Source organism: Cyphellophora europaea (genome assembly GCF_000365145.1).
Source record: "Cyphellophora europaea CBS 101466 unplaced genomic scaffold supercont1.1, whole genome shotgun sequence".
Classification (NCBI taxonomy): domain Eukaryota; kingdom Fungi; phylum Ascomycota; class Eurotiomycetes; order Chaetothyriales; family Cyphellophoraceae; genus Cyphellophora; species Cyphellophora europaea.
Genome location: NW_008481797.1, coordinates 589,525 through 614,485, shown reverse-complemented (window position 1 = coordinate 614,485; position 24,961 = coordinate 589,525). Strand labels below are relative to the sequence as shown.

Here is a 24,961-nt window from a genome sequence, read left to right as displayed (position 1 = left end):
ATCGTAGATGAGGTCTAAACGTGAGAGCAGCGGAGGTAGAAGGTAAGGTGGTTAAACAGTGCATGAGGGGCCGCTCTGCGACGCGTTCAACACGCGACGCGCTTAATGGAAATATTGGTATCGTACAGTAATTTAAATTACCAAGGAGCCACTCTTCTCTGTGCCCTAAACCACTCTGGGTGTAATGCGGACGCGAAAGTTATGGTCGGCATCATCACCTGTTGCTGGCTGCAGCTGCACCTCTGCGCATATTGTTCGATTGCTACATAATGGCCGACGATACGAGGCAAGCGCAAAGCACACCCAGCGACGAGTCGCCACAACAAGGTGACCGTCCCAGAAGACGACCGAAACATGACTTTCCGCAAACACAGGCTGGCAAGATGTGGGAAGCTTTTGGCAACCCCAAAGATCCAGTCAATACGCTGCCGGGAGGGACATTCAATTCTGCAGGCGGGAAGCCTGCTGAGCCGAGGTGGTGGGACGCATTAAGATTCGACCAGTTCAATAAAGAGGGACGGCCGTCGTGGTACCAGACGGGCTGTGCTCGAGATTCTCTAATGGTAGGCATCGGAGCAGGAGGTGCGCTTGGTGGACTTCGATTCATCCTCAAAGGCGAGTCATGCTCTTCGTGGGTCATTGATGTTGCGACTAACTCTCTCAGGCCTTGCATCGATGCTTGCGACCACGAACTGGGCCGTTGGAGGCTTTTGTGTTACGTCCTCACTCATGTACTATTGGTGCGAGCAGCGGAGGTTGGAGGAAGCCAAAGGCATGGCCGCGGCCGTTGCCGGAATGAAGATGCTCAATGAGAAAAGAGCCAAAGAGAAGGCTGCGGCCGCAGAGGCGGCCATCAAAGCGGAAGAGGTGCAGAAGAAGTCCAAATGGTGGTGAGCTGTAACAGAAATGGATCGGAGCGCAGAATGACTGCCCCAAGTCCTGTCAAGCGCGTCCAAGGATCAGTATTCTGGCGCTCAATACTGACGTAGCGGGTCATGGTCTGTGGCCAGAGATGCGCTTCTGGTAACGAAACCGGCCATCTGTCGCTTTGCTATATGCTGGCAGGTGCTGATACAATATCCTCTGCTGTACAATATGAGGTCTTCCACACTTTGAGACCTCTCGATTGGTAGCTCGGGTTACCTTCGCCTACCTGTTGGCTCAACTCTACCCATCTTCGAATCGGACCTGAATTCTGGTCTTGTTATTTTCGTCTGATACCGATGTGTCTTGGACCTCTGCGGACCCCATTCTCCTTCGTTCGCTGCGTCTCTGCCTAGCCTCTCTGGCTTCACGATTCCGGTACTCAATGAGCTGCTGCTTCCGCCGCTGTGAGCGCTGGAAGGCTATCGCTGGCGTAGGCTTGAAGCCAATTCCATTGATACCATAGCCATCATCCATCGGATCGACTGGATCGTGTCCCGTAATCTCGGAATCATGCCAGTAAAATTCGTTGACCTCGTTGACCTCGTTGGACATCACTGGCGACTTGGGTCGAGTGTCTGTATTAGGCGGGCCTGGCAGCGAATCTGTGTGGGTAAAAGTGAACGGTACTGCTGGAGACACACTCTCAGCTTTCCCGTGGACCCCAGTAGTCTCCGGGGCGGGGCAAGGCGTCGGAGACGATGTAGGAGTTTCGTCAATCTCCTCAGCTGAACAGACTCTTCGTTTCCGTTCACGCTCGTCAGCATCTTCTGCTTCGTAATTTTCGATTTGTTGAATCTGTAATCTCTGAAAGCCCTTTGTGACAGCCGTTTTGGGACTGCCTTCCTCTCTGACCTGCAGATCCGACTGCAGGATAGGATAGGGTGTCAGCTTGCCGGCTCCTCCTGGACTTTCATCACCTCGTTTGCGTTTTGGCGATTCAATGGCCATGGTATCTCCTACAGGGACGCCAAACTAAGGGTAGTTCTAGCGTGCGTTCATGACGGCTGCAGCCCTGGGTAGGGTATTGCAGGGTTGTAGTCGTGGGATGTGGTCGTTGGTCCTGAGAAGTTCGACTCAAATGCCCTGCTTCCTATTCGGGTTAGCGCATCTCGTCGACGACATCCCATGAAACCATCAACACCGTCTGCAATTCCATCATCGGCTGAGCAAGACTACTCTCAGACCTTGCCTCATCGAGCCTCATGCGAATCTCCAGAGGCTCATGATCACTCAAAACAGCTGAAAACCGACGAGCTTGCACGAATTGGAATTGATTACCCCTCTGGCCCTTTCTACGAGACAACTCTTCTGCCACGATTAAACACTCTCAAAAGTCATAGTCTGAACCATCCAGGTTTCCATATCATCGCTCTAATGTCATTCATCGATCTGGCGGCCGTAGACCTCGACCGCCCACCATCGCGGCTGTGATACGGCATTCCTGGGTGAAACTGGAGATCCTCTTCCTCCACACCTGAGAACCCTGCGTTGGAAAGCTCGGTCACATCGATGCCGCGAGTGCTCGGCGGTAAGTTTGCTATGCGTCTGGTATGATGTCAATGGAGATCAAGAGGTCTCTTCGCGTCCTCACTAAACCATTGTCCCAGCACGACTAGCAGACCTTTTGCAGGCCTTTGTTGCTATGGCTGCCTTGTTTGGACTCGACTGTTTGTGTCCAACAGGTCAGTTTGCCCAGAAGCTTCTGGACTGTGGTTCCAATTGCATAAAAGCATGCCTGGTCGTCTTGTCAGCATATCGTGCCGTACCACTCCTGCAGTCTTCTAACGCTCTATAACTTGTATATAGGAATTAACCGCAGCCGCTATCAGTCTTCAGCCTTATTCAGTCACTTCAATTCCTCTGCTCCAAAATCCGTCATGTGTCACTGTCCTGCCTGCACTTCACCTTTGTGGTGCTGCTGTCACTCTGGCCGCTACAAGGCAGGTCACCAGCCTATCCGCCTATCTCCTCTGTTGTCACTAAGCGTGACACCGTGACGACGAGACACTGCCAAGAGTTCTACATGTTATAAGCACACATCGCGCCGCGTTGTTTCCTTGCGCTTCTGTCTTCTTTCTCCCCATTAACTTCAACAACACTCTTCCAGCATTGCATCAAATCACCACCTCGAATCAATCAGCTACGCATCACATCTTCTTCTGCGTGTCAGGGTACCTGGACAAGAGTTGTTTATCTTTCTTGTGCTCCTTGACTCTTTATCTTCACTGCTATCGTCCTCATTTCCTCTTCTATCTCGCCATGGTTCGTGGGAGACCTAGTCGTGCGAATGCACAGCAACAATCCGGTCCAGGCCAGCCAGGCTTCCTACCAACCCAACGACAGCGCCTGGCATATGAGCGAGTGCTGCGCCGACTCCTGCAACCCCACGTCGTGCATCGTCACTTGATGTTTCGGCATCTTATCCTCAACAACTGGGATGTTGACGCTGCACATACCTCTCTGCTGGCAGAGATCAATCAGAGACGCGGCTTGCCAGGCTCTGTGGCTCCAGCTCTACCTCAAGCGACTGCGAACAATCCCGTCACACCCACCGACACGAATGAGGCGCATAGAATCATCGATGACCTTCCCAGCGAGACATACCACGAGGATGAACGTCGAGCTGCAGCGGTCAAGTTTCGTGACCTGATCCTGTCACTCCCAGGCGCCATGCGCGCTACACTCTCCATCAGTGAAGCCGTGCTCCTGCTCCACCTCGCCGGCTGGGATATGCACGTGGCTCGCGAAGAATGGAGGGGCCATGATGATGCATTGAACCGCCTGCACGTCAATTTCGACCGAATGAGATCTCCAGAAGGCACGAAGGTGATCCGAAAGGCCAGCGGTGAGCAGGAACGTCAAGACGAACGTCTTGCACTACTCATTGCCCTCACAGGCCGTGCCGACTGGCGCTCTCTGCAGCTGTTCCTCCAGTCCGAGGATGTGCAATTCAACGTGGTTCATGCCATCGTCATCTGGTTTAGAACGGGCATTGGCGCCGCTAGAGCAAAGAGAGACCAGAAGACGCGCAGGGACTCTTTGCAGCAAGAGCTCCCCATGCCGTCTGCAAAAAGTACGTTTGCGCCTGTCCCCGACAACAGCTGGAGGCAGGAAGCCGAATTTTTCCGGCGCGTCAATGACTTCGACCCTGCCAATGACAACCTTGTCCCTCTGCCACCACTCCGCGAAGACAACCGTGGCAAACGTCCCTTTGGCTTTCTGATTGAACCAGATCGCACACCGCTCCAAGCTGGTCGGTACTTTGCCGAAGAGTACTTCACCGTCGATTACATCACCGGCGGCAAGTACAAGGCCGTTTCCTTCTCTCGAAAAGAGTACAAGTGGCCGAGGCTTGACGACTCTTCCACGGATTCCGAGGACAAAGATAAGCCACGGTACGATTTCAGCAAGGAAGATGATATCAAGAAGATCAACGCCTTTCGTCGTCAGCCGTTCTCTCGAGCCACGGGTGTGCTCATTCGCAAAGGGTCTCAAGTGTGGTTCCCAATCGAGAATGCCCTTTTGCATCAGTCGCTCAAGAACGCATTTGAGAAGCACCAGCAGGCTCACGGCAACTCTGCCAACGCGCCTAAGTTCGGTGTGAGTGACCAGCTGATTCAGCAACTGGCTGATGGCCTCAACGATGCCTTTGTGGGTACGAGACCTGGTGCCACGGCCGCGATTCGGGGCGAACGCACTGCGGAAGCCGTCGCGACACAATCACGACGTTTCTTTCCCAATGTCGAGGAGTTTGGCATTCCCATGGACTCGAATTGGTTCAATAAGAAGCGCAAGGTCTCTGCGGAGAAGTACAAGGCCAACCAGCGTGAAGAGCTGAAGCAAGGCCTTGCCACGCTCGTCTCTTGGATTGTCAGCAAGGAACGTACAGCGCAGGGGCATGTCGATGAGTCTGCTGCGGACGGTGAGAACTACGATGCCGGGATTGAGTCTGACGACGATGAAGCCACCAAGGAGCGCAAGCGCCACGATAATCGCTCCCTGATGAAGCTGATTCGTGAGAATCAGGAGAAGGTCGAGGCTGCTAAGAAGCGCCGGGCCGCTCAAGGCAATCCAAATGGAGGAGAGGATCCGCCGCCAGGAGAGGATTCACCACCAGGAGAAGATCCGCCAGCCAGACCTCGACCACGGAGTCCAAGAATTTCCAGCCCTGACAGCTCAAGCAGTTCGAGTGCCTATGATTCCGAAGACGACACTGAGCTGGGGCCAGGTGCTGGCTCGAAGCACCCACTCTCCGAGGATGACGAGTAGAAGGTGCCACTGACAATATCGTCAAGCTCAGGAGATGCAGCGATGGCGTCGGGAGTCAGGTTCAGCTGGGAGCATTCTCAGCGTTGAGTGAATTTACTTTGGCTTTGTTTTCAGCGTGGAGTTCAGGGGCAATACAGCTGTCAGACAATGCCAGCTGCAGCAAGCATGAGTGCGGTTGACATACAAGAGACACAGCTTGACAATCGATAACTCTTAGCATACTCATTGCATGCAACGGATTCATGTTGCATTTGTTATACTTACTAGTCCTCCGTGCTGCTCCCAGGCCCTTTTGCCGTCTATGCTGATGCTGCGAGAATCATTTGCAGCGGAAAGCCAGCGTCGAACGAACATGATCTGCGACGGCCGCGCCCGGAAGCATTCTCAATTTGATAACAACGAAGGGGTTTCCTTGTTACTCTCTGGTTGAAGCTCTTTTGCCACGAGACTTAATGGCGGATGAGTCTGATGTGTAGCAACCTATGAGCAGACCTACGCGGCAGCCATGTCGATAGCTTGTAGCTTATTGTAAGGCGCTGGCCAATGCTTGAACACATTCGTGCCAGCATCCACTAGAGAGTCCGAATGTCCTAGTAGATTAATTCCGATGACTGGTTGATGGTCAAGACGTCTGAAATGACCTTGACGTGACGTTCGCTGGTCAGGTTTGGGAGAGCGTCAGACCCCCGCTGACATTTTCCGATGAAAGCTGCGAGTTTCTATATCGAGCACGTCGCTAGCCATTCTGGGTTGATAGCCCCCCAGCGGCTCCAACCGAGGCTCGAAGTCAAGAGCAGCCAACTGTGCGGAGATGGACGCCGAGGAGTTGAGACGGGAGACAACACTACTGCAGCAGACAGCTTACATTGTAATCGAATACAACTAACCCCACCGTTGAACATCGATTCCAGGAGAGCGTGAGCGGCTCAGCATCTGTCCTCGAGCTGCACACCACACTTGCAGACCAACGACATTCTCACCACTACACCTGGAAAGCCTGCCCATCACCAACAAATCAGCTCTTCCACCATGGACATCTCAACCCACACAATGCACTACCCGCTCGACAATCCCGCCCTCCTCACCACCTCCGCCCCTTGGATCGACATCGCCCGCCGCAAGCGCGCCGCCCGCGACGCCCTCATCCCCGCCAAATGGCGCATCTCCGCCTCCCTCCTCCCCCATGACCCGCCCAAGCTCGAACACGGCCCACAATCCGTGCTGCACATCCCCAGCCAACTCCTCTCGCCGGCCGAGCGCGACATCACCGAAGGCTACACGGTGGCCACGCTCCTCTCCGCCTTGCAGCGCCGCAAGCTGAGCGCCGCCGCCGTGACTGACGCCTTTGCCCACCGCGCCGCCATCGCCCACCAGCTCACCAACTGCCTGACGGAGCCGCTCTTCGCGCAGGCGGCCGACCGCGCCCGGTATCTGGACGACCACCTCGCGCGGCACGGCGAGCTGCTGGGCCCGCTGCACGGCCTGCCCGTCAGCGTCAAGGACACTTTCCACGTCACGGGCGTGGATTCGTCGACGGGACTGGCGGCGCTGTGCTTCAAGCCCGCCAAGGAGGATGCGGCGCTCGTGCAGCTGTTGTTGAGTTTGGGGGCGGTGGTGCTGTGTAAGACGAATGTGCCGCAGACGCTGGCGAGTTTGGATAGCGTGAATAATGTGTTTGGGAGGACGATGAACCCCGTCAACCGTTGTGTTACGGCGGGTGGGAGTTCGGGGGGGGAGGGCGTGGTGGTGGCGATGAAGGGCGTGATGGTGGGGTTCGGGACGGATATTGGGGGAAGTATCAGGATTCCGGCTATGGTGAATGGGGTTTACGGGTTCAAACCTGGTCAGGGTCGGCTGCCTTATGGGGGACAGGCGCAGGTGGGGTTGGACGGGGTTGGTAGAGCGGGGGTGCAGGCGGTCGCGGGACCCATTGCACGGAGTATGGCAGATGTGGACTACGTGATGAAGGAGTTGGTTCCGCGGTCGAGCTTGTTCGGGGAGGATTGTGTTTTGGGGGAATGGAGTGAGGCATCGGGACCGATCAAAGGCAGTGGTGAGAAAGGAGAAGTGGTTATTGGCATCATGAGGAGTGATGGAAACTGTACACCACTGCCGCCCATTGACAAGATTCTTTCCGAGGTGGCCGCGAGCCTGGGTCACCATCCCAACATCAAGGTGGTGGAGGTTCCGTCGCCAAAGGCGTGGAAGACGGCGCAGAGTGTCATGAGCAAACTTATGGGTATAGATGGGGCGAACACGATGGCCGATCTCATCGAGGCAACCCAAGAGCCCATGGTGCCATGGATGTCTACGCGCTTCAAGAGGGGCAAGCCTCGCTCGTTGGTCGATGTGGCGGGTCTACAGGCTCAACGGGCTGCTCTGGAGCGGGAGATGGCCAAGATCTGGCTGTCGCAGGATGAACACGGCCGTCGAAAGCGGAGAATCGACGCCATCGTCTGTCCCATTGCGCCGCATCCGGTGCCGGAGATCGAACGCTACAATGCGGTGGGCTATACCAGCAGCATCATCTTGTTCGATTACCCGAGTGGCACCATTCCCGTCCGAGACGTGACCACGGCTGACCTCGAGTTGGGCAAACCACTGTCCGGCAAGTCGGTGGGCAGTTGGGACGACCGCTGCCGTGAGCTGTGGGATGAGAAGACAGTGGATCGCAAGGTCTACCTCGGCACGGCGCTGAGTGTGCAGGTGGTGGTTCCGCGACTCGAGGATGACAGGCTTGCAAAGGTCATGAGTCTCATCGATGGCGTTATCAGGAGCCAGGGTGCTAGGCCCAAGTCCAAATTGTGATCCCTTTTCTGCTGTACCGGTAGATAGAAAGAGGGTGTGTACAAGCTGACTCATTTCCATTGCCCTTCGCTCCTGATTTGACGTCCACCTGACCCGTGCGATGGTTGCCTTGTCAGCGGGTGCACACCGATAAGGCAACAGGTCTCAGTCGAACGAGAAGACACCGCAAGAACAAGACACCGAACGAGAATCTCACCGTCCCACCCCTGTCCCATACACACAAGGCTGATGCTGCTATTTCGGGGGCCTAAAACTTGACTGCGGGAATAGGCTGCGTTAAGAGGCTTCAGCAGCCCCCTATTCGCGCCCGCTTTAGGCGTGCCACGGCCCGGTTGGCGGATCGACGTCTCCGCCTCGTTCCCATCCTTACACTACAGTAGTATCCGTATTGCTTCTTGAGTGCAATACAGACCACATCTCAGCTCCCATCAAAGTACCCAGCGACAGCGACGCGTCCACTCACAACGCCAAGTGGCGCTGGAGGCCACACTGTCAGAGAACCTCTCTTTCGTCGGGCTATGCATTCTTGTGTCACACACTGACTCCGTCTTCCCTTGTCACCGGTCGGGTCGTGGAGCGCCCTATATTAGCGAAGCGCGGCTGAGCCATACTGGGGACCTCATTTCTTGACCTCTTATACGGGCATTCGCTCGCTTCGCCCCTTCGCCAGCCTTGATGGCTCTATTGCGTTGATTTGCTTTGGATCATTTAATTAGCGATTTAGCGGAACATATCTTGGATTTTACTATTGCAGCTACGGACCGGCTATCAGCGCCCCTACAATCCACGTACGAGCAACAGGGAAGAAGCCACCAGAATGTCGACGGCCTCAGCGGGCAGGAAGAGAATTATCGTGTGCTGTGATGGCACGTGGATGGACTCTGACGGCCAGTATCAGATCCCCTCCAACGTGACTCGCATCGCTCGCGCCATCAAGCCTGTCGGTGTGGATCAAAATGGCGACAGCATCCCTCAAATCATCTTCTATCAGAACGGAGTTGGGACGGGATCGCGGTCCCTCTGGGTCAAGTACGTTGGTGGCGCGACAGGTGAGGGCCTGGGGACAAACATCCGGGAAGCCTACTCTTTCATCTGCCAGAACTACAATGACGGGGACGAGATCTTCATCATTGGCTTCTCCCGGGGCGCGTTCACAGCGCGCTCCATTTCATCTCTGATCCGCGCGATTGGGCTGTTGACGTCGACCGGCTTGGAGAACTTCGATTCCATATTCGAGGATTGGCAGAACCAACTTAAGCCGGACTGGAGGACCAAGTACCCGGACTATCCGTGGCCCGGTCATGTGCCACCAGTTGACGCACCAGAGTATCAGCGCAAAATGCTGGAGCTCGAGCTTACGAGGCCGGATATCCCGGTGAAAGCAGTCGCCGTTTGGGACACGGTTGGCGGTCTCGGAATTCCCATGATCGGTCTGCTGCCACAGCCGCCGTCAACGGACTTTTCATTCGTCAATACCCGGGTCGAGCCCAATATCGAATACGCCTTCCAGGCACTGGCACTGGACGAGCATCGCAGGGCATACTCGCCTACCATCTGGGAGAAGCCAGCCGGACAAGCACTCCCGAAAAAGCTCAAGCAGACGTGGTTTCCAGGTGTCCATTCCGACGTTGGAGGCTCGTACCCAGATACCGACCTGGCAAACCTCACCCTCTGCTGGATGGTCTCGCAGTTAGATCCATTCATTGACTTCGAGGCGAACTACGTCTGGAAGCAAGTCCGCCTCAGCATCGAGAGCCACGAGAAGACCGTGGCGCGCCTCCGCAAAGACAACCCCAACGCGCAAATGCCATCCCGACGGCCCTGGGGCCTAGGCAAGATCCACAACAGCATGTCCTTCTTCTTCCGGCTCGGGGGCTCCAAGATCCGCACTCCAGGCGAATACACCGAATCCGAGCGCGCCGACCAGCACGGCACGCTCTGGTGGATGACGGACAAAATCGCCACGCGCCTGCTCAGCCACCCGAAACCCAAGCCCCGCCTCGTCAACACCAACGAATCCTTCCACTCGAGCGTGCGCATCCGCATGGGCAAGCGCGGCAAGGGCTACGACGACAAGGGCTTCTACGACTCGGACGCCCTGCAGGGCTGGGTCATGTCCGGCGACATGGCGGATCCGGACACGCCGCACCAGCGCAGCCTGCCGGGGCCCGCGGGCGCCATGAAGAACGTCGTCTGGCACAAGCGCGTCACGCGCAGGAATGACAAGGGCGAGGAGGAGGATATCGAGACCCTCAACATGCCAGAGGATCCCATGGGCGACTTTGAGCGCACCATCCTCCAGCTGTGGCCCGAGATCAGCGAGAGTTTCGACTGTATCACGCCCGGTGGCCATGGGCAGGATATCAAGAAGCGCGCGCTGACTTATCCGCCCGCCGGGAACGCCGCCACGCCGCCGCCGCCGCCGGTGCCCGGAGTGCCGATGCTCAAGGCTGATGGGGTGCCGCCCTCGAGGCGGCGGAGCCTGGATCCCAGACAGAGGGACAGGAAAAGCGTTGCCAGCGACGATGCTAGTGCTAGTAGCCTGGCGAAGGAGGACGAGGAGGATGTAGGTGGCGGGCAGCCGGAGCGGGCGGAGACTTATTGAACCAATCTTGTTGGTTTCTCAACGCGTGCTGGAGCATATACCTCGTTGCTACGGACCAGGATAGGGCGTTGCTTTTGTACCGATGTTGCTACGGATACAACAACTTCTTCAATATCTTCTGTACGGTCACCGGTATATTCCAACACCCTACCATATCGAGAATACCTTGCATAGACACTGCACGGCGGGAAGAAACGAACCTCAGGCTTCCGTTGTCATGGAAGAGGCGTTGGGCAGGTCATGCGACTACCAAGCTACGACAGGTAGAGCAGCGACTTTGTAGATCCCTCGAGTCGGTGGCATATTCGACCGCACCATCAACAAAAGTTACACCAGATTTACATCGCCGTATCATGATCGCACGAAATAATTACCTTGGTACACCTGCTTTGCTTGGCAGGCAACCGCGCTATGATAGACCTGCCCAATTAATTCTGTTGGCAACTCGGCAGTCTCGGCTTGACTCTGCCCTTCCACGTTGCATATCGCATTGGACGACTTCGAGGGAGTATGCTAGCATGCAAGGCTCATTGATGCCCACCCCCCATCGGCGAGACAGGGATGCTTGGCTACGCCCGACATGCGAGTGTCGAGGGTGGCTTCCATCTGCGGACCGAGTCTGCCTTGTCGTAAGCCGCTGTCCAACTTCTGCATACCCCTCTGTCGGTGATGTCGCCTGACCTGTGATGTGACGCCCGGGTGCTTCCTCTCAGCTGCTCAGTAACAACGCCCAGGTGGTCTGCCCAATGGGCAGCCAACACGAGACTAGGCCACGCGCACAGCCCTTTATTCCTTCCTATGGGCGACGCAGAAGGCGCGACGATTGACGATCTTCACTTTTGTTGGAGAATGCAGGGTAAAATGGGCTTGAACCACAGATTTGGTGTGTCTATCTTCCCCCATCTGTTATTCAGCCTGAGATTTAGAGCGCCCGCCTTCCTCAACAGCACGATAAATCTGATGGACTCTGACTTCGTTGGCTCACTCCACGACGTAGTGAAACCTTGACATCCGGCGGCTTCTCTTGCTGCATCGGTGCAGCACTGAATCATTTTCTTGCTGGGACTGCCACCATCCGAGCTTGGTACTCGTCGGACAGCAAGAACGTGGCGACGGCCCAAACCCACCATTGGAGTGACTGCGAACTGCGACATCTCATACACTAAGCGACCGCTATGTCTCGGAGGCTCTGGCTCCCAGAATTCGAGAAGCCCCGGAATATTGATACCGGATGTAAGCCTCACATCGGTACATTCATCGACTCCGAGCTGGAGGATGCACACATTATTCAGCTCTTCATGGAAGACCCGGATTTACCTCTGGGCGGTGCACCAGCAGTGAAGTTGCTAACTCGATTGTTCGGGCGTCCCAGCTTGGACGACTTTCTCGCGGCAGATCATCAGGTTCAGCAGATTACTGTCGTTGATGATGGATGTCGGGCTAGCAAAGCTCTCGAATCTGCCAGAAATCATAGGCAGCGTTGGGGTCCATTGACAGCCAGGCAACTATACGGTCTGCTCAAGAGGCCTCGCTTTCGCTGTCTTTCCACTGAAGCGGATCTGAGACAGGGGGACTCTGATTCTACGTCGAAGAGCGATAGTTCCAGAGCCGACACCCCTTCTTCGTGTACGCGTTTTGGTACGGATGTCCCAAATGTCACGAATATCTGCAGCAACCAAATCCCGACCTCACCTGCGGAGTGTACGCAAGCCCAAGAAGAAAAGCTGGAGAGTAAATCCCGTGATGCAGAACGTCGTATCGTTTATATAAGTGATTTGGATCGATGGTCTATCCTTGCGCTAATGGCTGGAGCCTCAGTTTACGAAGTCAGCCCGCTTCGCACAGCCTTCTACCAACACCTAAGTCGGGAAGCTTACGTTGGAATTAAGGTTCATCCTCAGGGCTTCCAAACATTCGAGCTTTCTTTTCATCTACCGTTTGTTGCGTGGCGATCCTCCAAAGGTCCAAAATTGGACGGCCGTGTCGATCAGCAAGGACGGCCACTCCGCATTGTTCGAGATGTAACATTTCTCGACTGGGAAAGTGAAACGGCTTCCTACATTTACGACTGTGTATTCAGTTGCACAGTAATCGGCATTGATAATTGGAAGTGGACGGCGTACTGCCTCAGCGATGTTGACTCCGAGTTGGATTCGTCGCACTCGCAATTGGAGCGAAACGAGCTGACACCGACAGTCGATGCCATAATGGGGGAACCGGACTCTATAGATCCCAGAACATGGTTCTTGCTTGTTTTGGAATTTCGCTTGCGAGAAAGTCTACAAGAATGGCGCTGGGTGATTCAGCGACTAGAACTCGCGTTTATCGATCATGAGAAGGCAAGTCACTACGTGTAGCCCTCGACATATGCTAACAACGTAGATGTGGGATCGAATAGACGCGAACGACATCGGGCACATCTCAAGGAGTATAGAACATTCCCAGCGGAGCTTAGAACGGCTTGAAGGCTTCGATATCTTGGTCAAAGACCTGTCTGGGTCGCTGCAACGTACTCACCATGCCTGTAATAGGTTTGAGTTGAACCATGCTGCAGATTTTGACGATGCCTCCGAAACGGTGCAATACCATCTCTCGTCCATTAACGACACCCTCGAACTGATGTTGGAAACACAAGAGCGGCTTCTTTGGCTGCAACATAAGTCACACACGATGTCAAAGACTGTGAGCACCCTGCACTTGCCAGCCTTGTGAATTTCTTCCGTGACTCGTCTGACTGTGGCCTTTTGCAGATATGCCGACGACTGACTTTGCAAATGTCGCAAGGTCAGAGAGACCTTGCAGAAGACAACAGAGCCATAGCAAGAATTCTCATGGTACGCGGGTTGAATCACAAGCTCTGCCACCCCTCGACTGATACAAAGACCAATAGATCTGTGCGCCGTTCCTTCTCACTTCCGCAATCTTCTCGATTGAGGACGACGTCGGCAGAGAGATATTCCCGAATTTCTTAATTAAACCGAGTCGTGCCGCGTTCGCGTGGGTTCTTACTTTTTTTATAGTCCTCATTTTCATGGTCGCACGTCTACTAAAGCTCGTCAAAACTGGCGCATTACTTTCGAATCCTGGCCTCTGGTTGCTGCATCTCGCACACTACATCCTGTGTCGTCTCAAAGATACTTTGTCGGTGCTATCATCCTGCCGGGGAATCGACCTTGGAACACCTCCCATCAAGTTTTGGCATGCGCCAGCGCTTGCGTCTACGGCGAATGATACAGAAAAGGCCGACACAAATGCATCAAACCATACTGCGTGGGAATGCCGAACTGTTATGTCTGGAGATGTAGATGATGGAATCAGCATAGAAGAGTCCGGTGCCGACCAATCAGTCTTCGAGCTCCTGGAGCGATCCTCCTCGCCCAGTCATGTGGGATCAGCTAGAGAATCAGACGCGCTTGGACAACATGTCGATGCTGATACGGTCCAGAACAGACTAGGGTCGGGAGTGTCCACAAGGCCAATTGTGAATCACCCTGACCAAAGCAACAGCCAGTCACTCCTTCCGACCTATAACGCGATTCGTCGCATACCTGTTGCGTCACAGTCAACCTCACAGACGACCTTGCGCACGAGACCGCCATGGAACTATTCCTCGGAAAGGGCCATCAGCGTCGAGGAACGTAGGCACCGCCAGGCAGGGAATGGCGAATTCATTTATGTGTGTCTTGGTGGCGAAGTCTTCTGTCGACTACACGAATTCAACGCTCGAAACTTTGAGGATGACGATGCTTTTCTCCAGGCATTGTACCTTCGTTGCACAGAGGTATGGGGACGACTGTTTCTGTTAGCCACTATGTCGACACCAGACCGGGTCTCTATCAAGAAGGTAAGACTACGAACTGATTGCACCAGACCAACTAACGCGCTCCCAGTTTACCTTCGTCTCGAACGGCCCGCAAGTGCGATGCAACCCGCAATCATCCCTGCCCACGACGAATGAATACCGCCACCAAGGCTCGGATGTACAGTGCCGCGAGGACATGATCTCTAACGACCTCAAAAAGCATTACACCAACTGGTGGGCCTTGAAGCATTCTCGAACTTTGGAAGATCGCTCATACCCAGGCCAAGACCGCATCCACTTGGATGCGATACCAAAGAAAGTACCTTGGCGTCTGGAGCACTGGAAAGGCCACGAGGGTTGGGGCCTACATGTGACCCTGCGCTTTTGTTACTCCCGACTCTGCCTCTGCATTCTTATTTGGGCGCTGGGCTCTTCGATCTTCGTGATCTGGTGGCTGAGAAAACACTCGGACAGCAGCTTACAGGACGCATTTGTGCCCGCGGTAGTGTCACTCACCTTGTTCATGTTCTATGCGAACTTGATGGCCGCGGGACGAAGATAAAGCGCTTGATGACAGTAGTTCGAACGCGGCAAAGATCCTTTATTAGGAGTCTATAATACTTCACGATCATTAGACATCGAGACGAGCTCAGAGCTTCCAAGCAGAGAATTTTTCAGATCCCCGCCATATTGTTCCTGCGAAGACAAGGCCTGAGCACATCACCAACACGTCAAAACAAAAGAGCAACAAACCGTAAGAATTACCAGCTGTCCAAAACGTCTCAAGAGTAAGTGAGAAGGGAGGATGGAGGTGAGGCCTAGAGAAGCACGACAAAGCAATGAACGACCCGCCCCAAACTCGGGCATGGATGGAAAGGCTTGGCAAGGCAACCAGGCAACCAAATTCCCCCAAGACATAGAAAACGACTGAAATCGGCCAGTGGAGCGGACCGAAATTAGTAGGACTGCCATGACGGGAACTCCCGCTTCGCCACGCTGGAGTGATGGACGTTACAGAGAGTAGGTATTAGTGTCGCAGGACACGGTGTTATTGCAGAGATGACCACGGGAGGAGGTCCTTCGATCCTGACTGCGACTGAGGATCACCGAGCCGACTCCCCCCCTTTCCCCCCTAACCAACTTCACCTCCACGTTGAAGGGGGCCTCAGCTTCAAATAATATGGCAAGTCTTTAATTGTGATGATGTATTGATACAATGCGTTCCCCACCGTCGCCTGCTACTCAGGTCTCCCGAGACCACTTTACCCGTCTGGGCGAGGTACCTGACAAACACCTGGCGTCTGTGTCTCGCTTCCTCTGCGTCTTTGGGCCCTAGTATACAGCTGTACAATGTAAGTCCTCCTGCGGTCAGTAGCCGCCTTTTTGACTGATCGTGAGTCCACGGGAAACCCCCACCCTCCAGTGCTTCAGTCGCGCTTTTCAGCTTTCCAACCCCTCGAAGTAATGAAGCATGCTGCACGGCGTGAAGTTGACGTCAGTGAGTCGCCATCAAAGGCCGTTTCAACGCCGTTCTTCTCTGCCGCTCAAGGGCGGCGGTGTGCTGCTTTGTCTCCTCTCCACTACCAAGAAAACCTGAAAAGACCACCTGCCAACTCGCTTTTCGAAATCAAGGTCTCAGATAGGCTACCCCTTGCTCATCCTCATCTCACCCATCGAAGACGAGTCAGCACCTCCACCAGTTCAGTGCAGGGTGTTGACCTGATTAGCCCAGAAACTTTCCGGGATCTTCGGGATGCTGATCTTGGGAAAACTCATGCCGCTGCCAGTGCTACTGCTGCGTGGATTGTGGCCCCGCTGCTGTCGCTGAGGCGTCATGGGCGGGGACGCTGCAGTGTTTCTGTCTGGCTCTTGACCGTTCGGCACGTCTCCTGTTGGCGTGGTTCGCTCTTTATTGGCATGCATATTGTCGAAGGTCGTCAGACTCTCATCCAAACCCTTCTGCAACTGCTCGGCGGCGTCGGCTTCCGCTTTCTTTTCCTCTTCTGTCCGCAGCTGGGACGATGCAGTGTCGCAATCCCGAGAATCACTACGGGACACCGGGTCTTCGCTCGAATGCTCTTCCGGCGTCCGGAACCCAGTGGCGCTCTGCGGCTCGCTAACATTTTGACCAAGCGGACTCTTCGGGAACCGCCCTAATCCTTCTTCACTGGTCCTTGCTGCAGATCCGAGTCCAGCCACGGGACTGGCTTTGTTGCTCGGCACAAATGCTGGTACCACTCCACCAGCCATGCGTGCCCAAAACAATCGCTCGCGCATACGTACCAGCTCATCCCAAGCCTCTTCCTCCTCTTTGCGGTCTCCACACTTCACCACTCCTTCACGTATCATGCGGACATAGGCGATGAGGTCGCCAACGCCGCGCACCTTCTCCAAGCACAACCGGCAGATGCTCCACTTGGTCGCGCCCTCTCCCTCACGGACACGCATTGCGTGCGTGCGGGGGTTTTCACCCGCCTTGCGCCCCTCGCCGCAGACTGCACAGGAGGTATATTTGCCATACAACTTCAGAGATGCTTCGGCTATTGGTTCCACGATCAGATTCGACTCGCCCATCGCGGCGAGGATGCTGCGCCGGTTGAGCCAGGATATTGTGGGGCTCAAATCGAGACGCAACGTGGGCTCCACATCCTCGGCCATGATGCGCTTGAAGAAACGAGTGTCCTTGAGAGGGACTGGACCTTTGGCGACAGAAGAGTCGGCAGACGGCGAGAAAGAGCCTGGGATCGAGGGAGCAGAGGCCAACTTAGACTGTGAAGTCGCGGCAGAGGCGAGATTAGGATTTGAATTGTTGGCGAACGAGAGACCCATTACGTTGAGCCCGCCGTATGAGCCAGAACCTGCACGTGAAGGAGCATGAGACGGGTTGTGACTCCGAGGGTGAGATGTCGCAACAAGATTTTTGAAGTCTTCGTAGGCCGGGATATCGGTCCGACATTCTGGACGAAGGAGGTGAGTCAGCGAAGTAGATGGAGAGGGGGCGATCTCAGTGTCGTCAGCTGAAGCGGGAGATAGGTTCATAGCTTCGAGGAGCCGAGTGAGATCTGTTTCTTCTCGAGCGACGCCTGGGCTGGAGGGTGCGAGCGAAGAACGCGGCGACTGTAACTCTTTGCGGTGATCGGAGCCGATTTGTTGCATCAAAGTCTTGAGCTCGGTCAGTTGCTCGGTCTGGGAAGCTATCAAAGCTTCACCATCCTTAATTTGGTCACGCAATTGCTGGTTCTTCTTCTCTGTTGCCTCACGTTGCATATTGGCGGCTGCAACCATCTTGTTGGCTTCATCAAAGAGTGACGCAGTCAGGTTTTCCAGCTCGCTCTCTATACCTCGCTTCTCCTGCTGTATAAGGGCCCTCTGCCTCTTCTCCTCCGCCAGGTTTGCGGAGAGCTTGCCATTTAATTCGTCTGCAGCACCCTTGGTCAACAGCTCGCCTTTTCTTATCCTCTCCTCGTGCTCGTTTGCCTCTGCCTCGAGTTTCGCTATCCGGGCGCGTGATTCTTCAAGCTCGCGACGCGTTTCTGATAGCTTCTCATCCAGGACGGAGTTATGCTCGATAGCGCTCACCAGCTTGTCACTCAGCGTCGAGACTTCATTGCTAAGGTCCGGATGCCTGTCGCTAGGAGACCGCGAACCCGTCTTGGACAGATCAGTCATGCTGGCAGTGCGCGGGTCGGCGAGCGTTCGAAAGGACGAGTCAGGGCCATTTTCCATTATTCGCTGCGCAGTAGCAATAGCATCAAGATCGGTAGTAGATCTGGCCTTCGAGAGAGAAGGACGCGGCGAGCCAGAGGGAGGTGGCCCGAGAGAAACTGGTCGGTTGTCGAGGTAGGAGGGAGTGTTGAGGTAGGCTATAGCCATAGACTCCATTGCTGCGCAAGGGCAGGTGCCACAGAATGACTGGCTTGGTTGACAGGAATCTGGGTCTATAGATACAGAGGTCCGTTCACAGCGAACGCATTGTGATAGGAAAATTGCGGCTGTCGTGTAAGATCACGCTCGGTCTGTATGTGGAAGGGTGCACAGGTGAGCTGCGCATATGATGACGAATGGGGCAGCTGAACAACCTTGTACACCGCAACCGCTGTTGCTGTACACCCTCTTCAGATCTGAGAACCCTGCCTGGCGACTCGTTATAGCAGAACAGGCTGGCGAGCACAAAAGACAGGAGATAGAGACCAGGTAGACGTGAGAGCAAACTCACCAGACTCTGACTTGCAGCGAGGCGAGATACCGCCGCCGTCAGTGGTGGGTATACCCCAATGCCATACCCGCGCCGACCGAGCTCCGCCTGCGGCCGCCTGGCAATCTCGACCACTGACCACCGGTTTGAGCGGCTGCGCCGCCTGTCAGAGGCCTCGTGGGCGGCTCCAGACCCCCATGTCCAAAGCCTATTTGCCCAGACCCGTAGGCTTCGTCCGGCTCCTCCTAGAACGCCACTGCGTTAGAATCTTGACCCAATCTAACTGGTTTCAGCAGGTGACGGGGCATTGCAAAGTCACAGGCCGTTGGTTGCCCCGCTTGCATTTTTACAGGGCGCAAAGAACCGCTTCTATTTCGTTCCCTAAACACGTGGTCTAAACACGCTACGCTGGTTCGAGATGGGCGATGATGAGTTGGCACAGGTATGGCCTCATGTTGAATGCCGGTAAGATTCCGCTGATCGGTCGCAGATCAGAGCCGCCCGCATGGCGCAGCTGAAGCAGCAACAAGGCGGAGGGTCACAAGGTGGGCAAGGGCAAGGTCAAGAGGATGATCAGGAGCAGAAGAAGTAGGTGCGGATTCACCAGCAGCGAGCGAGATCTGATTATTCTGCAGGCAGCGAGAGACTGAACAGCGCTCGTCCATTCTCAACCAGATCCTCGAGCCCGAAGCCGCCGACCGTTTAGGCAGAATCCGAATGGTCAAAGAGTCTCGCGCGCAGATGGTCGAGGACAGACTCATTATGATTGCGAGGTCTGGTCAATTACAGCAGAAGGTCAATGAAGAACAATTGAAGCAGATGTTGGCCAGTCTCACCGAGCATGAGAAGCAGACAGGTCCAACACTGGAAAACATGAAGGTTGTGCGAAAAGGTCGCTGGGACGAAGATGACCTCGATGATCTTCTCAACGAATCATGAATAGGTGGTCTGAAGGCGGGACGACAGTATGCATCGTGATACCCCCCAAAAGCAGCTCCAGGCTGTCGACATGTTTACACATCAAGCACTTCGCTGTGCTTTCTTCAACTCTTTGGCCCTCCTTCTCTCCTCCCTCATCTTTTTTCTCATTTCCCTCAAGTCTGGTGGCTGTTCCAGACCCAGCCTCTGTCTCAGTACGCCGACATCCGTCTTCAGTTCCTCTTCCCAGTAGACATTAATAACATCTCTCGCGCGCCAGCCATTCTTGAATGCCCAAGGCAAATATATCTCAAACATTCTCTTCCTCTCTCCTGGCTTCAGCCGCACTATCGCCGCCAAACTTAAGCCTGTCATGGGCAGGCCCGTATTCGCGAACTCAAACGCCTTCAGTCCAATCTCCCCCTCCGCAAAGACCGGCAGTCCGGTGAGCGCGTGATAGAAATCATGAGACTCCCGGTACCGCTGCATTACATATGCTTCCTCCTCATTATCAATGTAGCGGACTGGATCGCGAGTGTCGGGTGTAACGCCTTCACGGTCAAGCCATGCGGCATACGTACGCCCCACGCTGTTCTCAGGAAGCTGCCGCAGCATCTCAAGCGGCATGGTTTTAGACGTGATCCGCGGCCGATCGCGAAGGATACGCCGGCCGGTGGGGTCGGAAAGCATGCGGGTTTTCAGATAACTGATGAAAAATGGTTGAGCGGTCGCTTCACCACACGCAGCGATCATGTCGTGACGAAAAGGGTCAATGAGTGACGTGAAGGCAGAGCCCACAGCGAGGCCGAGACGTTCGATAGAGGTCAGCGGAACATGGCCGGGATAGTTTGGTGATGGGCGGTTGAGCACGGAGAATTCGCGCCGCTGAGATGATGAGCAGTTCTTTGAGTGTTTCGGGTGCCTGAAACTGTATAGGCTGCGAGAGGTAACTGGAAGAGACTGGGGAGGAGGTCGGAGAATCGCGGCCAGCATGGCGAGGTCTTGAGCACGAGTAAATGCCATGGCAGGTCGTCAGGCTGAGAGCTGGAGGTTGTGATGCATTCGACACAGTTTACAGCTGAGGGAGAGCACTCGCCGTCTGTCGTCGGGACGATACTGGATCAGTCGGAAGGTGATAAATGGTTGGCCTGCTGGCGATTTATCTCGGAGCCACGCTAATCCCAAGGCAGCATTAGTGTTCAATTCACTGCCTGCTTGTGCTGTGTGCAGTGCTGGGGGGTATCTCAAGTTGAGCGACAGGTCGCCTGTTGAGCCACTGAACATAAGTAGGAACTGGAAGCATATAATAAACTGCATCGAGGTTCTCAGGAATTGATTGCTACCGAGTACGGCGTTGACATGGTGTCAAGCGTTTAACAGAGTGAAGTGTGAATAAAAACGCAGGTACAGCTCGGATGCTGTATCACCATTGTTGCACCAGGCTAAAAGACTACGCTTGAACAGCTGGAACTAGTCTCGTTGATTCGTTGATGTTACATGGCGACTGTTCGTCGTGCCCGTAGGTGCGAAATATAGGCGACCCCAGGTTGCAATAGCCAATTGATCAGTCGTGGCCTGTCCCCGTCGAATCAGGAGAGGTATCACAGAAGGTGCTCGAGGTTGTTCTGACGCTTCGTAGTCTCGCTGGTCAGGCAGCTAAGGAGAACTGGCACCAGAGGGTGTGGCTGGGCTTGCAGTGCGAGAACCTTACGCAACAATATGTGCGTCCCGCGTGAGTATTTGCTTCCAGGAACATGGACTATTTGGTCACGCGCGTGCTGATGCAAAGATATGAGGGTTGATCCGTCCCATGCAATTGAGCAACTATGTCTCCAGCATTAGCTGGCCGGAACGGGACAATGCAGTTGCTGATACAGAGTTCCTAGCCAACGTGATGCAGCTTGCCAAATCTCTGTCAGTTGACAACATGATGGAATCTGGTCTGTCAATTCGAAGCAGCACGAACGAGACACTGGAAACATGAGCAGATGCTAGAATGAAATGCGCACGCGCAGCTGTTACGCTTGAGGAAAACGAAAAGCTGTGAGAGGAACTCAGATTGCAGAAGACCAGGTAATGGTAGGCAAGCTTTTTATCGCGTAGGTCCAGCTCCGAAGGACGAAGCCACACCAAAGTCGTGTTCGGCTGGTTCACCTGCTGCTTCCTCGAGCAAAGATTGTTGTACCCGCTACACTGCACGACCGTTCAGAGTGACAATATCGAAATCAAGAGAAAGGGCAAAGAAAGATATTCAAATGCTGCTTCGAAAATGTGATTGAGGCTGATTCTGCGGATATGTACAGGTCGTGCCCTGCACAAGGGCCCTCAAGCCTTTCGCAAGTACTCACCCAAAACACAGCAAGCACAGAATATGAATTGCGAGCTTTAGTAGCCATCTTTGCCCCACTTGTTGAACATGTCGTGCAGCTCCTGTCCCATCGTCAATACGACTGCCTGTAGTGTGGCTGGCTATGGTTTCTTACCTTCGGTAATGTCACATTGGGGACTACGACTGTGTTAAGAGCGCTCGGTGCGTTCTTTGGGGCCTGGCTGCGGTCGCCTTTCGGATGGTATTGGTATTTGAAATGCTTGTTGTGGTCTTCATGGTCGTGGTCGACTTCCCAAGGCATAGAGCTATTGGCCACGGAGACTTCGGCTTGCGAGGTAGCAGACGTAGGCTTGCGGCCGAAGTAGAAGCCAGCGAGACCGAAGGCGCCCGACATGACAGCGGCAAGGATCTGTGACTCTGATCAGCAGGTTGTCCAGTTTCTGCATGACCTCCGCCCGCATACATAGAGCTCGGGATCCCTCCTTGCACCCTTCTTCAGCACTTTATCTTCGGGTCCACCGCCGCTAGCGCTTTTGCCGACGCTTTTGGCCGCATTGGCCGCGGCAGCAACCGTTGAAGCTTGTCGTCGGATAATGAATGACATGTCGGCGGTATTCGAGGCTCGAGAGAGGGAGGAGCGGAGATTCAAAGCTGGGTAAGTGTATCATACGACTGGAGGAATTGACGTTGGAGGTCCTGAGTGCAGCTGGGAGCTAAGCTGTTTTTGGGAAGGGTTAGGGCTGCCAACTCAATCACGTTGATTGCTACGCTTGGCGGGCGCATCCGTCCGGAAGTTGCGACGAATCCTCTCCACGTCTCAATAATTGCCTGTCAGGGGTGCATCCTGGCAGCCACCTGCTTCACGACGACGTCCGCTCCCACCTCTCATGTCATCTCGTCGTCGTTTATTAATTCTTCTCTGACCCCTATTTCGCTCATTTTCCTGACGCGACATTACGCTCTCTACACAATCCTTCCACTAGCGTCTTACCGTACTACCTCCGCAATATGCAGCCTAGGTCACACCAGTGACACGAACAAGACCTGCGTCACCGGTCAACAGCTTGTTGATCGCGATGGCTGTACGTCCCAGCACAGCTCTCAGCGAGATCTCCTCTGCCATCTCCGAAGATGGCTACCATTCAAGACCGCAAACTGGCGCAAGACTGGACCAACCAACGTTGCCAAATCCTTCTGCTTCGCAGCATGGTTTCTCTCACATTCGCGGTATCACCCAGCCCGCCAATCGTACCATAAGAAACCCTCCTCCTGCGCCGTCGAGCAACACTGGATCTAGCCGTCCTCAAAGCCCTGTCAGCACAACCAGCCGAACGCATGTGCCTTCTTTGACAGCCCAGGGCTTCTTTAGGCCCATGAGCTCGCAGAAGCTGCAAGCGCAACGATTTCGTCGTCCCCCAGGCGGTAACAAATCAGTCCAGCCACCGGCCCCCATACCCGATGGAGATCAATACGATGATGCGGATGATCGAAGTGTTGCTTCTAGCAGGCACGCCATGCCCAGAGGCCATCGACCACTCCAGTCGATCGCGACCGACTATACTCAGTCAGAAGTGCCCGAGCACTACGAGACTGGCTCTCACGACTTCGCGTCGCAACAGGAGGGCGAGACCGGGCTAGTGGATGGCTCTAGGAAGGCCATCAACCGCCCAATGCACTTGAACATCGGAGCTGCCCAGAAAGCAGGTGATGCGCCACAGAAGTCGCCGCTATCTTTCCGGTCAGGATTCAGCCTGGCCAGCAAGGGCCGTATGGAACCAGGCCATCAACCACTCTCCTCAAGTGCAGGGTCGCCACGCCTCGCACGCCAGGATGGGAATGAGACTCCCTCAACAGCAAAAGGTGCACTGGGTAAGAACCATGAGTATTTTGAGGGCAACACTGTGTTCTGGTGGGGAGGACGTATGCAGAACGCTCGTGACCGGCCCGTCAACATCGCAACCGGCATTGTGCTCGTCCTGCCGGCGATTCTCTTTTTTGTTTATTCGTAAGTCCACCCTCGCTCGCTCAACGTACGCTCGAAGAAGCTAATCATTGCGTAGAGCCTCTTTCCTGTGGCATCATGTATCACCAGCGATCCCTATAATATTCGGCTACCTCTTCTTTCTCTGTTTATCATCCTTTATCCATGCGTCCACCGTCGATCCAGGAGTAAGTAAAACCACTGACTGTTCCGATTCAGCTAACCATGTCTAGATTTTCCCCCGCAATATCCATCCTTTCCCTCCCACCGGGAAAGAGGATCCGCTTGCTATTGGACCGCCCACCAATGATTGGGTCATGGTCAGGCTTGCAACTTCCCAGACGGCTGCCATGGACGTACCGGTGAAATATTGCAAAACCTGCAACATCTGGCGCCCCCCACGCTGCTATCACTGCCGTGTTTGTGACAACTGCGTTGAGACACTGGATCACCACTGTGTGTGGTTGAATAACTGCATGGGCCGCCGCAACTATCGTTACTTCTTCGGCTTCATCAGCACAGCGACTCTTGTTGGGCTCTTGCTCTCATTTGGCAGCTTGGGCCACGTTATTGCTTACGGCAACCAACATAATATTGCATTTGGTCAGGCCATCAGTAGGTGCCGAGTACCTTTTGCCATGTTTATCTACGGACTAGTGGCGATTCCGTACCCAGCGGCGCTGTGGGTCTATCACCTCATGCTCATGGGCAAAGGCGAGACAACAAGGGAGTATCTGGCGTCGAGGAGATTCCCAAAAGCAGAGAGGCATCGCCCTTTTACTCAAGGTAACTTCTTGAAGAATTGGCTGGCAGTACTCGGAAGGGCGAGGCCACCGACATATTTACATTTCAAGAAATACTACGAAGAAGGAGATCAGCGCTTCGGGGAGCGACGGGGTAGACGTCAGGCTCCTCTTGTGCCCGAAGCACAAAACGGCGGCATGGAGATGCGGCCTGTATCAACACAAAGGGGATTTGAGGGGCCACAATCTCGGCAGAAATTGGAGGCCAAGTAATATTGTACAATAATATAGGACCCATGGACTGCACAGACATGTAGATGGCCTGTGAGCATAATGAGACCGGAGTATCTGTTGTACTCAGCGAGAATGTTGTCGTCCAGGGAT

The 24,961-nt window shown here is 54.6% G+C and overlaps 10 protein-coding genes across 10 annotated transcripts; 6 read left to right on the top strand and 4 right to left on the bottom strand.

The window, feature by feature from the left end:
• Positions 1–269: 269 nt before the first annotated feature.
• On the top strand, positions 270–894 carry HMPREF1541_00207 (uncharacterized protein; the record flags this gene model as incomplete). Its single annotated transcript, XM_008712514.1, has 2 exons — positions 270–582; positions 665–894. The coding sequence occupies 2 exons, from the start codon at positions 270–272 to the stop codon at positions 892–894; spliced, it is 543 nt and encodes a 180-aa protein (XP_008710736.1).
• Positions 895–1,167: 273 nt separating this feature from the next.
• HMPREF1541_00206 (uncharacterized protein) lies at positions 1,168–1,875 on the bottom strand (the record flags this gene model as incomplete). The annotated part of the gene is made up of 1 exon (XM_008712513.1): positions 1,168–1,875. One exon carries the CDS (start codon positions 1,873–1,875, stop codon positions 1,168–1,170), a length of 708 nt encoding a protein of 235 aa, XP_008710735.1.
• Positions 1,876–3,186: 1,311 nt separating this feature from the next.
• HMPREF1541_00205 (uncharacterized protein) lies at positions 3,187–5,196 on the top strand (the record flags this gene model as incomplete). Its single annotated transcript, XM_008712512.1, has 1 exon — positions 3,187–5,196. One exon carries the CDS (start codon positions 3,187–3,189, stop codon positions 5,194–5,196), a length of 2,010 nt encoding a protein of 669 aa, XP_008710734.1.
• A 1,029-nt stretch (positions 5,197–6,225) lies between these two features.
• Positions 6,226–8,004, top strand: HMPREF1541_00204 (uncharacterized protein; the record flags this gene model as incomplete). Its single annotated transcript, XM_008712511.1, has 1 exon — positions 6,226–8,004. One exon carries the CDS (start codon positions 6,226–6,228, stop codon positions 8,002–8,004), a length of 1,779 nt encoding a protein of 592 aa, XP_008710733.1.
• An 817-nt stretch (positions 8,005–8,821) lies between these two features.
• Positions 8,822–10,609, top strand: HMPREF1541_00203 (uncharacterized protein; the record flags this gene model as incomplete). The annotated part of the gene is made up of 1 exon (XM_008712510.1): positions 8,822–10,609. One exon carries the CDS (start codon positions 8,822–8,824, stop codon positions 10,607–10,609), a length of 1,788 nt encoding a protein of 595 aa, XP_008710732.1.
• Positions 10,610–16,112: 5,503 nt separating this feature from the next.
• Positions 16,113–18,293, bottom strand: HMPREF1541_00202 (uncharacterized protein; the record flags this gene model as incomplete). The annotated part of the gene is made up of 1 exon (XM_008712509.1): positions 16,113–18,293. One exon carries the CDS (start codon positions 18,291–18,293, stop codon positions 16,113–16,115), a length of 2,181 nt encoding a protein of 726 aa, XP_008710731.1.
• Positions 18,294–19,111: 818 nt separating this feature from the next.
• On the top strand, positions 19,112–19,545 carry HMPREF1541_00201 (uncharacterized protein; the record flags this gene model as incomplete). The annotated part of the gene is made up of 2 exons (XM_008712508.1): positions 19,112–19,194; positions 19,242–19,545. The coding sequence occupies 2 exons, from the start codon at positions 19,112–19,114 to the stop codon at positions 19,543–19,545; spliced, it is 387 nt and encodes a 128-aa protein (XP_008710730.1).
• Positions 19,546–19,626: 81 nt separating this feature from the next.
• Positions 19,627–20,547, bottom strand: HMPREF1541_00200 (uncharacterized protein; the record flags this gene model as incomplete). Its single annotated transcript, XM_008712507.1, has 1 exon — positions 19,627–20,547. The coding sequence occupies one exon, from the start codon at positions 20,545–20,547 to the stop codon at positions 19,627–19,629; it is 921 nt and encodes a 306-aa protein (XP_008710729.1).
• A 1,418-nt stretch (positions 20,548–21,965) lies between these two features.
• HMPREF1541_00199 (uncharacterized protein) lies at positions 21,966–22,457 on the bottom strand (the record flags this gene model as incomplete). Its single annotated transcript, XM_008712506.1, has 2 exons — positions 21,966–22,262; positions 22,317–22,457. The coding sequence occupies 2 exons, from the start codon at positions 22,455–22,457 to the stop codon at positions 21,966–21,968; spliced, it is 438 nt and encodes a 145-aa protein (XP_008710728.1).
• Positions 22,458–22,929: 472 nt separating this feature from the next.
• Positions 22,930–24,850, top strand: HMPREF1541_00198 (uncharacterized protein; the record flags this gene model as incomplete). Its single annotated transcript, XM_008712505.1, has 3 exons — positions 22,930–23,858; positions 23,914–24,022; positions 24,068–24,850. The coding sequence occupies 3 exons, from the start codon at positions 22,930–22,932 to the stop codon at positions 24,848–24,850; spliced, it is 1,821 nt and encodes a 606-aa protein (XP_008710727.1).
• Positions 24,851–24,961: the final 111 nt, after the last annotated feature.